The following is a 14,317-nucleotide window of genomic DNA, read 5'->3' on the forward strand; positions in this document are numbered from 1 at the left end:
TGCCCTAGACGCTCTTTTAAAAAAACATGATTGGGAAAATTTCGGCAAACACGGCATACATTAGGCGATATTTAGGTGGTTCACAGTTTTTTTACATATAGAAACATAATAATAAGTCTACTAAAAAGAAGAAGAAGAACGGCCGCGCCGACAGGCCGAAGAACTCGCTGAAGACGTCGAAGTCACCGCCGCCATCGTCGTCCTTCTCCTCCTTCACGCGGCCGTCCCTACTGGACCCCTGCCTGGGGTCCCCATGGTGGACTGGTTTGGCCGGCGGCAGCACCTCATTGTCGCTGTCATCGAGAACGACGACGCCTCCCTCGTCGCGGCCACGACACCGAGCGGCGATCTCCTCCAGGACACGGCGCTGGCGCTCCATCTCCGTCCGCGCCCAGTCCTCCCGCGCCCACTTCATGGCGGCCTCGTCGTCGAAGGCGGCCTCGTCGTTGTGCTCGCACTTCACGGGGCCAAGCACCGGCTCCGTCTTCGGCCTTATGAGGCGGGAGGCTGGACCCGAGGAACCACCGCCGCCCTCATTGATGGCGATCCGGAGGAGCGGGAGGAGGAACGGGAGGAGGAGGACCCGCCCAGCATCCTCCTCGGCTTCCATGAACCGCAACTTTGGCGGGGGACCGGGGCGGCCGGGTACGTCAGCGGCGGATCGTTGCCGCCCTCGAGGTACTCGAGGACGGCGTGTAGCGTGCGGCCGGAGGCGCTCCACCGCAGGCGGCGGCCGTCGCTGTTGTTGCGCCCCCTCACCAGTGGCGTGTTGTTGATGGAGGCCAGCCGCTCCGCCTTTCGGTGTTCGAAGTACGCTGCCCACGCCTCGTGGTTGCCGGCGTCGTACTCCGGAAGGGCTCGCTCCTCCTCCGATAGAGACGCCCGCACACGGTCGATCTCAGCCTGGAAGTAGTGGGGGTGCTCGACGTCGAGCAGCAGGGGGCAGCGGGGGGACGGGGACGCCCCCGGCGCTGAGCCTCCACCGCCCCGGCGCACGCATGTCGGGAGGCGCCGGGTAGTTCGCTTCGTGGAGGAGATGGGCTTCCCACTCGTGTAGAGAGCGGCGGCTGAAGCCATTGTCCGCTGCCCCTCGCCGGGGCACCTTTCGCCCATCGTCTGTGCATGCACCGGGAGAGAGGGAAAGAGAGTTCGGCGGCGACGGCTATGAGTGCACGGGGAGAGAGGGGGGTTGCGGGTAGGGTGCGTTCAGCGGCGAGGCAGGGGCGGCTTATATAGCGGCCGGGGGGTGGCATGTGTACGCGTGACGAGAGAGGGCGCGTTGCCTCACCGCGCCGCCCGTGAGGAATCAATGGAAGGCTGACCGGTGGCAGCCTTGGCATTGATTCCCCATGGAAACCGAGGCGATGAGGACGACGAGGCGCGGGGGTCGCTGACTCGGCGGGCCCGCCGTTCTTTCGCACCAAAAAAGATTGTACGGGGCCGCCGGGCGCCCCCCAGCGCACCGGGTTTGGCCTGGGTTCGTCAGCGCTAGTTTCAGCCCTAACCGGCGAAAATTGGGCTCCTGTGGGCGCGACTGGGCCGATTTTTGAGCGTCGGTGCTAAAAAATGGCCTTGGGAGGCCTGTTGGGGTGCAGCTGGAGATGCTCTAAAGGCCACAACTCAAGCTATAACTGTGTTCGCCATCTTTGTATTTTATTTGCCTAAAGGAATTTGCAAAGAAATTAATGACATTATTGCTCAGTTTGGGTGGCGAGATGAGGAGGATAATAAAAAGATGGATTGGCTCGCATGGTGGACAATTCTCTTTCCTAAAAGTGAAGGGGGTAAGGACTTTAGAGATTTATATATTCTTTTAGCCTTGCGATGCTTGCCAAGCAATGATCGAGATTCATACCTAAACCTAATTTGTTCCACGCAAGAATTTTAAAAGCCAAGTACTAGCCTAACTATGATCTCTTACAATCTACCCTTAAGAAAGGCTCATCATTCACGTGGCCACAACATCATGTTTGCTTTTTCATCCTTCAAGCGTGGATATATTTGGAGGATTGGTACAGGGGAGAGGATCCTATACAGTTCGGACTGGAAGGTTATTACCCCGAAAATGCTACATTCACGGGCTCCTACGAAGAGAATACATAAACATCCTAACTAAGTAACTATGCCTCCTGATTTTTAAGGGGTGGGCCCCTCCCTTCCCTTATGTCCAATCACATCTTCGCACGTTGTTGATTTTTTATTACTTTTATTATTACCCACCCCACGAGGTTAAACAGTAGTTAGGGATCTAATCGATGCTATTATTATTGGTTTGTGGCATGAAGAGCTCACGGGGATAATGAGTTTGGCTAAAAAAGGAGAGGAGAGGAGGGGATTGCTAATTTGGGTGCGGTAATCTCTCTGGGCCTCTCAACGTGCGGGTCGATGTATATATAGAGCTAATTAAGCTCCTTCATCCTCACATCGCACCACAATCTCTCCTCCTACGTAGTGTGCAAACCAACCAACGCAAGACAAGAGAAGCAGCAATGGCGGTGCAGCAGTGTACAGTGGCGCTCTTGGTGGCCGTCGCCCTCGTGGCGGGGCCAGCCGTCTCGTACGCTGCCGAAGCTGGCTACGCCCCAGCCGGGCCACAGCCCAAGGCCACGACTGAGGAGCAGAAGCTAGTTGAGAAGGCCAACAACGCCTTCAAGGCGGCCGTGGCGGCCGCAGCCGCAGCCCCTCCAATGGACAAGGGCAAGATATTCGCGAACACCTTCGTGCAGATCTTCGGCAGCTGGTCTCTTGAGGGGGTCACCGACACGTCCAGCACCAAAGCCATTTTCAACTCCAGGGTCGGCTTCACTCTGGCGGGGGCCTCACAAAAAGCCCAGGGTGCTACCCCGGAGGCCAAGTATGAATCCTTCGTGGCCATGTTCGACAAGTCACTCTGCATCATCGTCGGCATCCTGAAGGTCCACTCCGGTGAGGAAGTCAAGGGGCCGATCCCTGCCGGCGAGCTCAAGGCCATCGACCAGATCGACGCCGCCTTCAGCACTGCAGCCACCACTGCCGACGCTGCCCCGATAAAGGACAGGTCCACCGTCTTCGACTCTGCCTTCAGCAAGGCCATCAAGGAGACCATGGGTGATGCATACGAGGCCTACAAGTTTGTCCCTGCCCTCGAGTCCACCGTCAAGAAGAGCTACGCCACGTTTCTTCCCAGGAATTCCCAGGACAAGCGCACGCTCATTGAGTCATTCCTGAGCGACACCATCGTCTCCATGGTCGTCCCCGCCCCCGCCACTCCCACCGCCGCCGCCGCTGCCGGTGGCTACAAAGTCTGAGCTCATCACGCATATACTATATGTAGATATGCATATGTGTACGTGTGTACGTTACTGTGGCGGTGAGCGAGTTTGATCGATAATCAAAATCAATTCTTTGTTTTCGTTCCATGCACCGGCGATCGAGATCGATGACTTCTTAGAGCATCTCTAGCCGTTCGGCCCCCCCGGGGCTTGAAATAGCGCCGGCTGGGGGCCAACCGACGGAAAAATCGGCGTAGGGGGCTCGGGTTTCCAGCTGACCCCCAAGCTCGCCCCCCTCAGCCGCCGATTTTGGCCCACTTTCGGCGAAAGTCGGCCCAATTTTGGCCCATGTTCGGTGTGGTTTGGAACAAATTGAACAAAAATTAATTTTTATCACATAGTTCATCACAGAAATCAATACAAATCAAATAGTTCAACAAATCAAACTCATAATTTGAACACAAAAAAACTCATATTTCATCACATGTCGAGCTAGGTGTTGCCCTTGAGCCTCTATAGGTGCTCCACCAAATCGTGTTGCGGTTCTTGATGCACATGTGGGTCTCGGATCTCCTGACGCATATTGAGTAAGGCAGACCAGGTTGCCGGTAGCTGGTGATCAACTTTGGCAAGAGGACCCTGCATGTAATATGGTTCAGTGTCAAACACTGGCTCTTCCTGCTCGCTCTCAATGATCATGTTTTGCAAGATGACACGGCAAGTCATGACTTTCCACATTTGATCTTTCAACCAGGTCAGAGCGGGGTACCAGACAACAACAAATCGAGATTGGAGCACACCAAACGCCCGCTCGATATTCTTCCTGCAAGCCTCCTGACACTTGGCAAAGTAGGAGTTCTTGCCTCCTGGCATAGGGTTTGAGATGGTCTTCACAAATGTGGACCATCTCGGATAGATGCCATCTGCTAGGTAGTATCCCTTGTTGTAGTGGCGCCCATTGACCTTGAAGTTCACCGGAGGAGCATGACCTTCAACAAGCTTGGCAAAAACATTTGAGCACTGCAGTACATTGATGTCATTGTGAGTTCCTGGCATACCGAAGAAGGATTGCCAAATCCAGAGGTCCTGTTTGGCCACCGCCTCAAGTACCAAACTACAAGCTCCTTTGGAACCTCTGTACATCCCCTGCCAAGCAAATGGACAGTTTTTCCATGCCCAATGCATACAGTCGATGCTTCCAAGAATCCCAGGAAATCATCTTGTTGCATTCTATACTAGGATCCGAGCAGTGTCTTCAGCATAGGGTGATCGCAAGTATTATGGTCCAAACATTGCCACCACTATTCTGCAGAACTTGTACAAACACTCAATGGTGGTGGACTCGGCCATGCATCCATAGTCTTCCAGTATATCACGGGGAGCTCCGTATGCAAGCATCCTCGTAGTTGTCGTGCACTTCTGGAGTGAGGTGAATCCAAGTGTGCCGGTGCAATCCTTCTTGCACTTGAAGTAGCTGACGAACTCTCGGGTGGAATTCACAATCCCGAGGAAGATCTTTCAGCTCATCCGATAAACGGCGCCGAAATACTTACTCCCCGTGCAGTGGAGTGTCGGTGAAGTAGTCGGCGTCGAGCAAGCAATAGCCCTTCAGTCGATGCCTCTGCTTTGCCTTTTGCCAGCCCGGCGCCGAAACACCTCGCCGCGGCTTTGCATTGCTCGCGAACAGGCGGCTAGAGCGGTGCTACCTCTTGAGCATGCATTCGTTTTCCCTTGAAGAGGAAAGGGTGATGCAACAAAGTAGCGTAAGTATTTTCCTCGGTTTTTAAGAACCAAGGTATCAATCCAGTAGGAGACTACATGCAAATCCTTAGTACATGCACAGACAGTTAAGAACCTTGCAACAAACGCGATAAAGGGGTTGTCAATCCCTTCACGGCCACTTGCAAAACTGAGATCTAATAAAGATAATAAGATAAATATTTTTGGTATTTTTGTTGTATAGATTGAAAAGTAAAGATTGCAAAATAAACTACGATAAAAATAGCTAGTTGACGGGAGATTAATATGATGGAAAATAGACCCAGAGGCCATAGGTTTCACTAGTGGCTTCTCTCAAGATAGCATATTTTACGATGGGTGAACAAATTACTGCCGAGCAATTGATAAAAAAGCGCATAGTTATGAGAATATCTAGGCATGATCATGTATATAGGCATCTGCATCTACTACTATTACTCCACACAACGACCGCTATCCATCATGCATCTAGAGTATTAAGGGCATCTCCAGCCGTTGGCCCCCCAGGGGGCGTCTAAAAGCGCCGCTTGGGGGTGAGCCGGCGCAAAAAATGGCCCTGGGGGCGAGTCGGTCCCCAGCCGTCGGCCCCCAGGGCCGCCCCCAGGCGCGTATTAAAATAAAAAAAAGAAGGACCGTTCGACGAAGTTATGATAAAAACTAGTTCAATTTTGGCCAAACATGGCAAATTTCGGTGAAATTCGTGCATTTTCATTACATTAACCTAATCTAAAAAAGAAAGGGGCTGAAGTCGTCGCCGCCATCGCCGCCATCGTCGTCGTCGGCCTTCTCCTCCTTGACGCGGGCGCCCCTGCTGGACCCCTGCCCAGCATCGCCATGGCGGACTGGCGGCGGCGCGTCGTCCTCGTCGTCGCTGTCGCATAAGACGACGACCCCGTCTTCATCGCGGCCGCGTCGGCGCTCCTCGAAGCGGTGCAGGGTGGCGCACTAGCGCTCCTTCTCCTTCTCCCAGCGCGCCTTCTCCATCGCAATGGAGTCCTGGCGCGCCCATTCTAGGGCCGTGTCGTCGTCGTCGAACTCTGCCTTCACTGGCGCCAACCCCGGCTCCGTCTTCACCGGCGCTAGCCCCGGCTCCATCTTTGGCTTGACGAAGCGCGGAGGTGCCGACGAGGATGAGGCGCACCGGCCGCCCTCGTTGATGATGATGCCGACGCTGCGAGTGCGCCGACCGATTGGCGTCTTCGCCGCGGGCTCGGCCTTGACGCCGAGAAGCACCGGAGAACCGGAGGAGTGGGAAGATGAGCGAGAGGAGGAAGACGAGGAGGAGGTGAACCTCCTTGGTGCCCATGCGCGTTGGTGTTGCGACGGGGCGGCCCCCGTCGCAGGATAGGTCAACGGCGGGTTGTTGCCGCCGTCAAGGTATGCCAGCACGCCATCCAGCATGCGGCCGGGGACGCCCCACCATAGGTGGCGCCCCTCGCTGTTCTTCACGCCGTCAACCACCGGCCCGCCGTTGGTGGAGGCCAGGCGCTGCTGCTGGCGGCGCTGGAAGTACGCCGCCGAAGCCGCATGATTGCCGGCGACGTACTGGGGGAGGGAGCGCTCGTCGTCGGTCAGGGAGGCGCGCGTGACCTCGATCTCCTCGGCGAAGTGCCTGGGCTTCGCCACGGCGTCGGGTAACGGGGGAACGGGCACTCCCCCGTCGCTGAGCCGCCACCCCGTCGGCCCGGCGCGCATGTCCGGCGGCACCGGGATGTTCGCTTGGAACAGGAGCCAGGACTCCTGTTTGCGGAGCGAACGGCGGCCGAAGCCATTCGTCGCCGCCTCGTCTCCGGGGAAGCGCTCTGCCATGGCGATGGGCTCGGCGGTGGTAGAGAGGGAGAGAGAGGGGCTGCCGGTGGCGCTCGGGAGAGGAAGACGGAGACAGAGAGAGGGGCTGGGCGGCGGTGAGGGGCGAGTCTGGTGTGGGCATAGACGACTGACCGCCGGCTTTTATAGCCGCTCCGCGCCCGTGTGTAGGCGTGCGAGGGAGGGGAGGCGTCAGCGCGCTATCCCGTGACGTGCCGCCCGTGAGGAATCAATGGCAAGGCTGACCGGCGGCAGCCTTGCCATTGATTCCCCGCGGGAACCGAGGCAGTTGGGGGAAGACGAGCCGCCGTGTCCCTGACGCGGCTGGCCCGCGGCTTTTTCGCGCCAAAACAGTTTGCCCCGGCGCCCCCGGGCGCCCCCCAGCACGCCGGGTTCGGCCTGGGTCCGCCGGCGCTGTTTTCGGCCCAGGCCGGTGAAAATCGGGCTCCTGGGGGCGCGACTGGGCCGTTTTTTTGGCGCCGGCGCAAAAAACGCCTGGGGAGGCCTTCCTGGGGGCGCGGCTGGAGAAGCCCTAAGTTCATAAAATAGAGTAACGCATTAAGCAAGATGACATGATGTAGAGGGATAAACTCAAGCAATATGATATAAACCCCATCTTTTTATCCTCGATGGCAACAATACAATACGTGCCTTGCTGCCCCTGCTGTCACTGGGAAAGGACACCGCAAGATTGAACCCAAAGCTAAGCACTTCTCCCATTGCAAGAAATATCAATCTAGTAGGCCAAACCAAACTGATAATTCGAAGAGACTTGCAAAGATACCAAATCATGCATATAAGAATTCAGAGAAGAACCAAATATTATTCATAGATAATCTTGATCATAAACCCACAATTCATCAGATCTCGACAAACACACGGCAAAAAGTATTACATCGAATAGATCTCCAAGAAGATCGAGGAGAACTTTGTATTGAGATCCAAAGAGAGAGAAGAAGTCATCTAGCTAATAACTATGGACCCGAAGGTCTGTGGTAAACTACTCACACATCATCGGAGAGGCTATGGTGTTGATGTAGAATCCCTGCATGATCGATTCCCCCTGCGGCGGAGCACCGGAAAAGGCCCCAAGATGGGATCTCATGGGTACAGAAGGATGCAGCGGTGAAAATAGGGTTTCATGGTGCTCCTGAATGTTTTCAGAGTATATGAGTATATATAGGCGAAAGAAGTAGGTCGGTGGAGCTGCGAGGGGCCCACGAGGGTGGGGGCGCGCCTACCCCCTGGGCGCGCCCTCCTGCCTCGTGGCCGCCTCGTTGCTTCCTTGACGTCCACTTCAAGTCTTCTGGATTGCGTTTGTTCCAAAAACGATCCTCGTGAAGGTTTCATTCCGTTTGGATTCCGTTTGATATTCCTTTTCTGTGAAACACTGAAATAGGCAAAAAAACAGCAATTTACACTGGGCCTTTGGTTAGTAGGTTAGTCCCAAAAAATATAAAAGTGCATATTAAAGCTCAATAAACATCTGAAACAGATAATATAATAGCATGGAACAATAAAAATTTATAGATACGTTGGAGACTATCAAGCATCCCCAAGCTTAATTCTTGCTCGTCCTCGAGTAGGTAAATGATAAAAACAGAATTTTTTATGTGGAATGCTACCTAACATAATTTTCAATGTAATTCTCTTTATTGTGGCATGAATGTTCAGATCCGAAAGATTCAAGACAAAAGTTTAATATTGACATAAAAATAATAATACTTCAAGCATACTAATTAAACAATCATGTCTTATCAAAATAACATGGCCAAAGAAAGTTCATCCCTACAAAATCATATAGTTTGGCTATGCTCCATCGTCGTCACACAAAATACTCAAATTATGCACAACCCCGGTTTCAGCCAAGCAATTGTTTCATACTTTAGTTTTTTCAAACTTTTTCAACTTTCATGCAATACATGAGCGTGAGTCATGGACATAGCACTATGGGTGGAATAGAATATGATAATGGGGATTGTGTGAAGAAGACAAAAAGGAGAAAGTCTCACATTGACGCAGCTAATCAACGGGCTAGGGAGATGCCCATCAATTATGTCAATGCAAGGAGTAGGGATTGCCATGCAACGGATGCAATAGAGCTATAAATGTATGAAAGCTCAACAAAAAAAACTAAGTGGGTGTGCATCCAACTTGCTTGCTCATGAAGACCTAGGGCATTTGAGGAAGCCCATCATTGGAATATACAAGCCAAGTTCTATAATGAAAAACTCTCACTAGTATATGAAAGTGACAAAATAAGAGACTCTCTATAATGAAGATCATGGTGCTACTTTGAAGCACAAGTGTGGAAAAAGTATAGTAACAGTGTCCCTTTTATTTTTTTTCTCTCTTTTTTATTATTTGGCCTTCCCCTTTTTTTATTTGGCCTTTTTTGGGATAATGCTCTAATAATGATGATCATCACACTTCTATTTAATTACAACTCAAAGATTACAACTCGATACTAGAACAAAATATGACTCTATATGGATGCCTCCGGCGGTGTACCGGAATAGGCAATGAATCAAGAGTGACATGTATGAAAGATTATGCATGGTGGCCTTCCCACAAATACGATGTCAACTACATGATCATGCAAGGCAATATGACATTGATGAAGCGTGTCATAATAAATGAAACGGTGGAAAGTTGCATGGCAATATATCTCGGAATGGCTGTGGAAATGCCATAATAGGTAGGTATGGTGGCTGTTTTGAGAAAGATATAAGGAGGTTTATGTGTGATAGAGTGTATCATATCACGGGGTTTGGATGCACCGACGAAGTTTGCACCAACTCTCAAAGTGAGAAAGGGCAATGCACGGTACTGAAGAGGCTAGCAATGATGAAAAGGTGAGAATGCGTATAATCCATGGACTCAACATTAGTCATAATGAACTCACATACTTATTGCAAAAATCTAGAAGTCATCAAAACAAAGTACTACACGCATGCTTCTAGGGAAAGGGTTGGTAGGAGTTAACCATCGCGCGATCCCGACCTCCACACAAAGGAGGACAATCAAAGAATAAATCATGCTTCAAATTTGTCACACGACGGTTACCATACGTGCATACTACGGGACTTGCAAACCTCAACACAAGTATTTCTCAAATTCACAATTACTCAACTAGCACAACTCTAATATCACCATCTTCATATCTCAAAATAATCATCAAGTATCAAACTTCTCTTAGAATTCAATGCACTTTATATGAAAGTTTTTATTATACCCATCTTGGATGCATATCATATTAGGACTAATTTTATAGCCAAAGCAAATTACCATGCTGTTCTAAAAGATTCTCAAAATAATATAAGTGCAGCATGAGAGATCAATAATTTCTATAAAATAAAACCACCGCCGTGCTCTAAAAGATATAAGCGAAGCACTAGAGCAAAATTATCTAGCTCAAAAGATATAAGTGAAGCACATAGAGTATTCTAATAAATTTCGATTCATGTGTGTCTCTCCTAAAAGGTGTGTACAGTAAGGATGATTATGGTAAACTAAAAAGCAAATACTCAAATCATACAAGACGCTCCAAGCAAAACACATATCATGTGGTGAATAAAAATATAGCCTCAAATAAAGTTACCGATAGACGAAGACGAAAGAGAGGATGCCTTCCGGGGCATCCCCAAACTTAGGCTTTTGGTTGTCCGTGAATTTTACCTTGGGGTGCCTTGGGCATCCCCAAGCTTAGGCTCTTGCCACTCCTTATTCCAAAATCCATCAAATCTTTACCCAAAAACTTGAAAACTTCATAACACAAAACTCAAACAGAAAATCTCGTGAGCTCCGTTAGTATAAGAAAACAAACCACCACTTTAAGGTACTGTAATGAACTCATTCTTTATTAATATTGGTGTTAAACCTACTGTATTCCAATTTCTCTATGGTTCATACCCCCCGATACTAGCCATAGATTCATCAAAATAAGCAAACAACACATGAAAAACAGAATCTGTCAAAAACAGAGCAGTATGTAGTAATCTGTATCAAACGCATACTTCTGTAACTCCAAAAATTCTGAGAAATTAGGAAGTCCTAATAAATTTGTTTATTAATCTTCTGCAAAAAGAATCAACTGAAAAGCAGGTTCCTGTGATTTATGAAAACTAATCTCGTGCGCGCAAAAGTTTTTATTTTGCAGCAAGATCAAATTAACTATCACCGTAGGTTATCCTAAAGGTATTACTTGGCACAAACACTAATTAAAACACAAAACCACATCTACTAGAGGCTAGATGAATTGTTTATTACTAAATAGGAACAACAAAAATAAAATTGGGTTGCCTCCCAACAAGCGCTATCGTTTAACGCCCCTAACTAGGCATAAAAACAAGAATAGATCTACGTATTGCCATAATGATAAGGTAAATCATGAAAACTCATCTCATATTCCCTACGTTCAGCAGCAAGTTTTCTTTGTGGCAAGCAAAAGTAATTAAAAGGGCTAAATAATTAATGGGACAAAAGTCCCCAAGATCAAGCTCGGGAGGTATGGGTTCCTCCTTTGGCCCCTCATATTGCACAACCAATTCATCATTATGAGCATTCTTTTGGCAAAACGTCATGAGCCTTTGCTCAAGAGAAAAAACCTAGCCCATTGTTTTGAATAGCAAAATCATCATTAAGTTCGGAGATTCTATCAACTAGAACATTGGTAGGAACCCTTTTTCTAAGGTTTTCATTATAAGCAACATGATCTAAAGATTGTAAACGCATTATGTCTTCTTGATTAAAAGGGATAGCTTCTATGGGAGGACGACCAGCATCCACCCTATAATGCGCAAAATTTTCTTTGGCCTCTTTCATTATAAATCTGAACTCATGTGCCAAAAAGATAGTAGCTGCTCGCTTAACAGAAGAATGCTCAATATTGGAAAATTCTAGAAAAATCCTTTGTATGCAAGGATGCAAATGAATAAACTGTCTTTGAAGTTCAACTACAAGCAAGGATATTGCATCCGCAAGACTACTAGTTCTATGAAGAATAGACCCACCCATAGTGGGCAAGGCACTGGCACAAGTAAAGAAATCTTGAATAACCCCTTTTCCAATAATATTACCACTACCGACCCGAAACTTTTTAGTGTGTAAAATAGTAGGTTTTTCAACAGGATCATCAAAAGTATCAAAGTTTCCCGCGTTATTACTATTATCCTTATCAATGATAACCTCCCCCGTTTCAGACATGATGGCAACAAATCGCACAAAGAGCGAGCTCACAAAAAGGTAGGCAAAAAGAGACGGACGGAAAAGGGCGAACAAAACGACAAAGGTGAAGTGGGGGAGAGGAAAACGAGAGGCAAATGGCAAATAATGTAATGCGAGGGATAATAGTTTATGATGGGTACTTGGTATGTCTTGTCTTGTGTGTAGATCTCCCCGGCAACGGCGCCAGAAATCCTTCTTGCTACCTCTTGAGCATGCATTGGTTTTCCCTTGAAGAGGAAAGGATGATGCAGCAAAGTAGCGTAAATATTTCCCTCAGTTTTTGAGAATCAAGGTATCAATCTAATAGGAGACTACATGCAAATCCCTAGTACCTGCACAAACAGTTAAGAACCCTGCAACCAACGCGATAAAGGGGTTCTCAATCCCTTCACGGCCACTTGCAAAAGTGAGATCTGATAAAGATAATAAGATAAATATTTTTGGTATTTTTGTTGTATAGATTGAAAAGTAAAGATTGCAAAATAAACTACGATAAAAATAGCTAGTTGACGGGAGATTAATATGATGGAAAATAGACCCGGGGGGCATAGGTTTCACTAGTGGCTTCTCTCAAGATAGCATATTTTACGGTGGGTGAACAAATTACTGCCGAGCAATTGATAGAAAAACGCATAGTTATGAGAATATTTAGACATGATCATGTATATAGGTATCACGTCCGTGACAAGTAGACCGAAACGATTCTGCATCTACTACTATTACTCCACACATCGACCGCTATCCAGCATGCATCTAGAGTATTAAGTTCATAAGAACAGAGTAACGCATTAAACAAGATGACATGATGTAGAGGAATAAACTCAAGCAATATGATATAAACCCCATCTTTTTATCCTCGATGGCAACAATACAATACGTGCCTTGCTGCCCCTGCTGTCACTGGGAAAGGACACCGCAAAATTGAACCCAAAGCTAAGCACTTCTCCCATTGCAAGAAATATCAATCTAGTAGGCCAAACCAAACTAATAATTCGAAGAGACTTGCAAAGATATCAAATCATGCATATAAGAATTCAGAGAAAACCAAATATTGTTCATAGATAATCTTGATCATAAACCCACAATTCATCGGATCTCGACAAACACACCACAAAAGGTATTACATCGAATAGATCTCCAAGAAGATCGAGTTGAACTTTGTATTGAGATCCAAAGAGAGAGAAGAAGTCATCTAGCTAATAACTATGGACCCGAAGGTCTGTGGTAAACTACTCACACATCATCGGAGAGGCTATGATGTTGATGTAGAAGCCCTCCGTGATCGATTCCCCCTCCGGCGGAGCGCCGGAAAAGGCCCCAAGATGGGATCTCACGGGTACAGAAGGTTGCAGCGGTGGAAATAGGCTTTCGTGGTGCTCCTGGATGTTTTCAGGGTATATGAGTATATATAGGCGAAAGAAGTAGGTCGGTGGAGCTGCGAGGGGCCCACGAGGGTGGGGCGCGCCTACCCCCCTGGGCGCGCCCTCCTGCCTCGTGGCCGCCTCGTTGCTTTCTTGACGTCCACTCCAAGTCTCCTGGATTGCGTTTGTTTCAAAAACGATCCTCGCGAAGGTTTCATTCCGTTTGATATTCCTTTTCTGCGAAACACTGAAATAGGCAGAAAAACAGCAATTTGCACTGGGCCTTTGGTTAGTAGGTTAGTCCCAAAAAATATAAAAGTGCATATTAAAGCCCATTAAGCATCCATAACAGATAATATAATAGTATGGAACAATCAAAAATTATAGATACGTTGGAGACGTATCAAGCGGCGAGGACCATGAGGTGCTCTTCGTCCTGGGCGTCGGCATCGGCTTCCTCCTCCAGCAGCACCGCAAATGTCTCCTCGTCATCCGAGTCCATCACCGAGTAGACAAATCGCCGAACACCTGGCGGGCATGGTAGTCGCGCAGCCGCTGGTAACCCCGCCTGCGTGGCCGGAGCGCCGGAAAGCTTGCCCAGGAGCGGAGTGGAGGCTGCTACGGCAAACCCCCTCTTTCCGGCAGCAAAATGGCCTTTCTAGCGGCGATGGGCAGGTAGGCGGCACCAAGATCGGCACGGCGGCAGAAGGGGTAGTGCGCGCGCGGGGGGGGGGGCGAATCTAGACATGTAAAAACATTTTTCGCCTGATAGTGGTGGCCCATACACCGCTTTTCCTTCCGCCGGATCCCCCAAGCGCCCCTAGTGCGCTGGGTTCAGCCTGGGATCGCCGGGCCAAAAAATGGGCCGAACCGGCGGAATTCGGCGTCCTGGGGGCGTGACTGGTTTTTTCTTTT

General features: G+C 49.1%; 1 protein-coding gene across 1 annotated transcript; it reads left to right on the forward strand.

Annotated features, from left to right (window-relative positions):
- The first annotated feature begins 2,443 nt into the window (after positions 1-2,443).
- On the forward strand, positions 2,444-3,498 carry LOC119289235 (pollen allergen KBG 41-like). The gene has a single exon (XM_037568599.1). The coding sequence runs from the start codon at positions 2,490-2,492 to the stop codon at positions 3,285-3,287; it is 798 nt and encodes a 265-aa protein (XP_037424496.1). The 5' UTR covers positions 2,444-2,489; the 3' UTR covers positions 3,288-3,498.
- Positions 3,499-14,317: the final 10,819 nt, after the last annotated feature.

Source organism: Triticum dicoccoides, chromosome 4A, assembly GCF_002162155.2.
Source record: "Triticum dicoccoides isolate Atlit2015 ecotype Zavitan chromosome 4A, WEW_v2.0, whole genome shotgun sequence".
NCBI lineage: Eukaryota > Viridiplantae > Streptophyta > Magnoliopsida > Poales > Poaceae > Triticum > Triticum dicoccoides.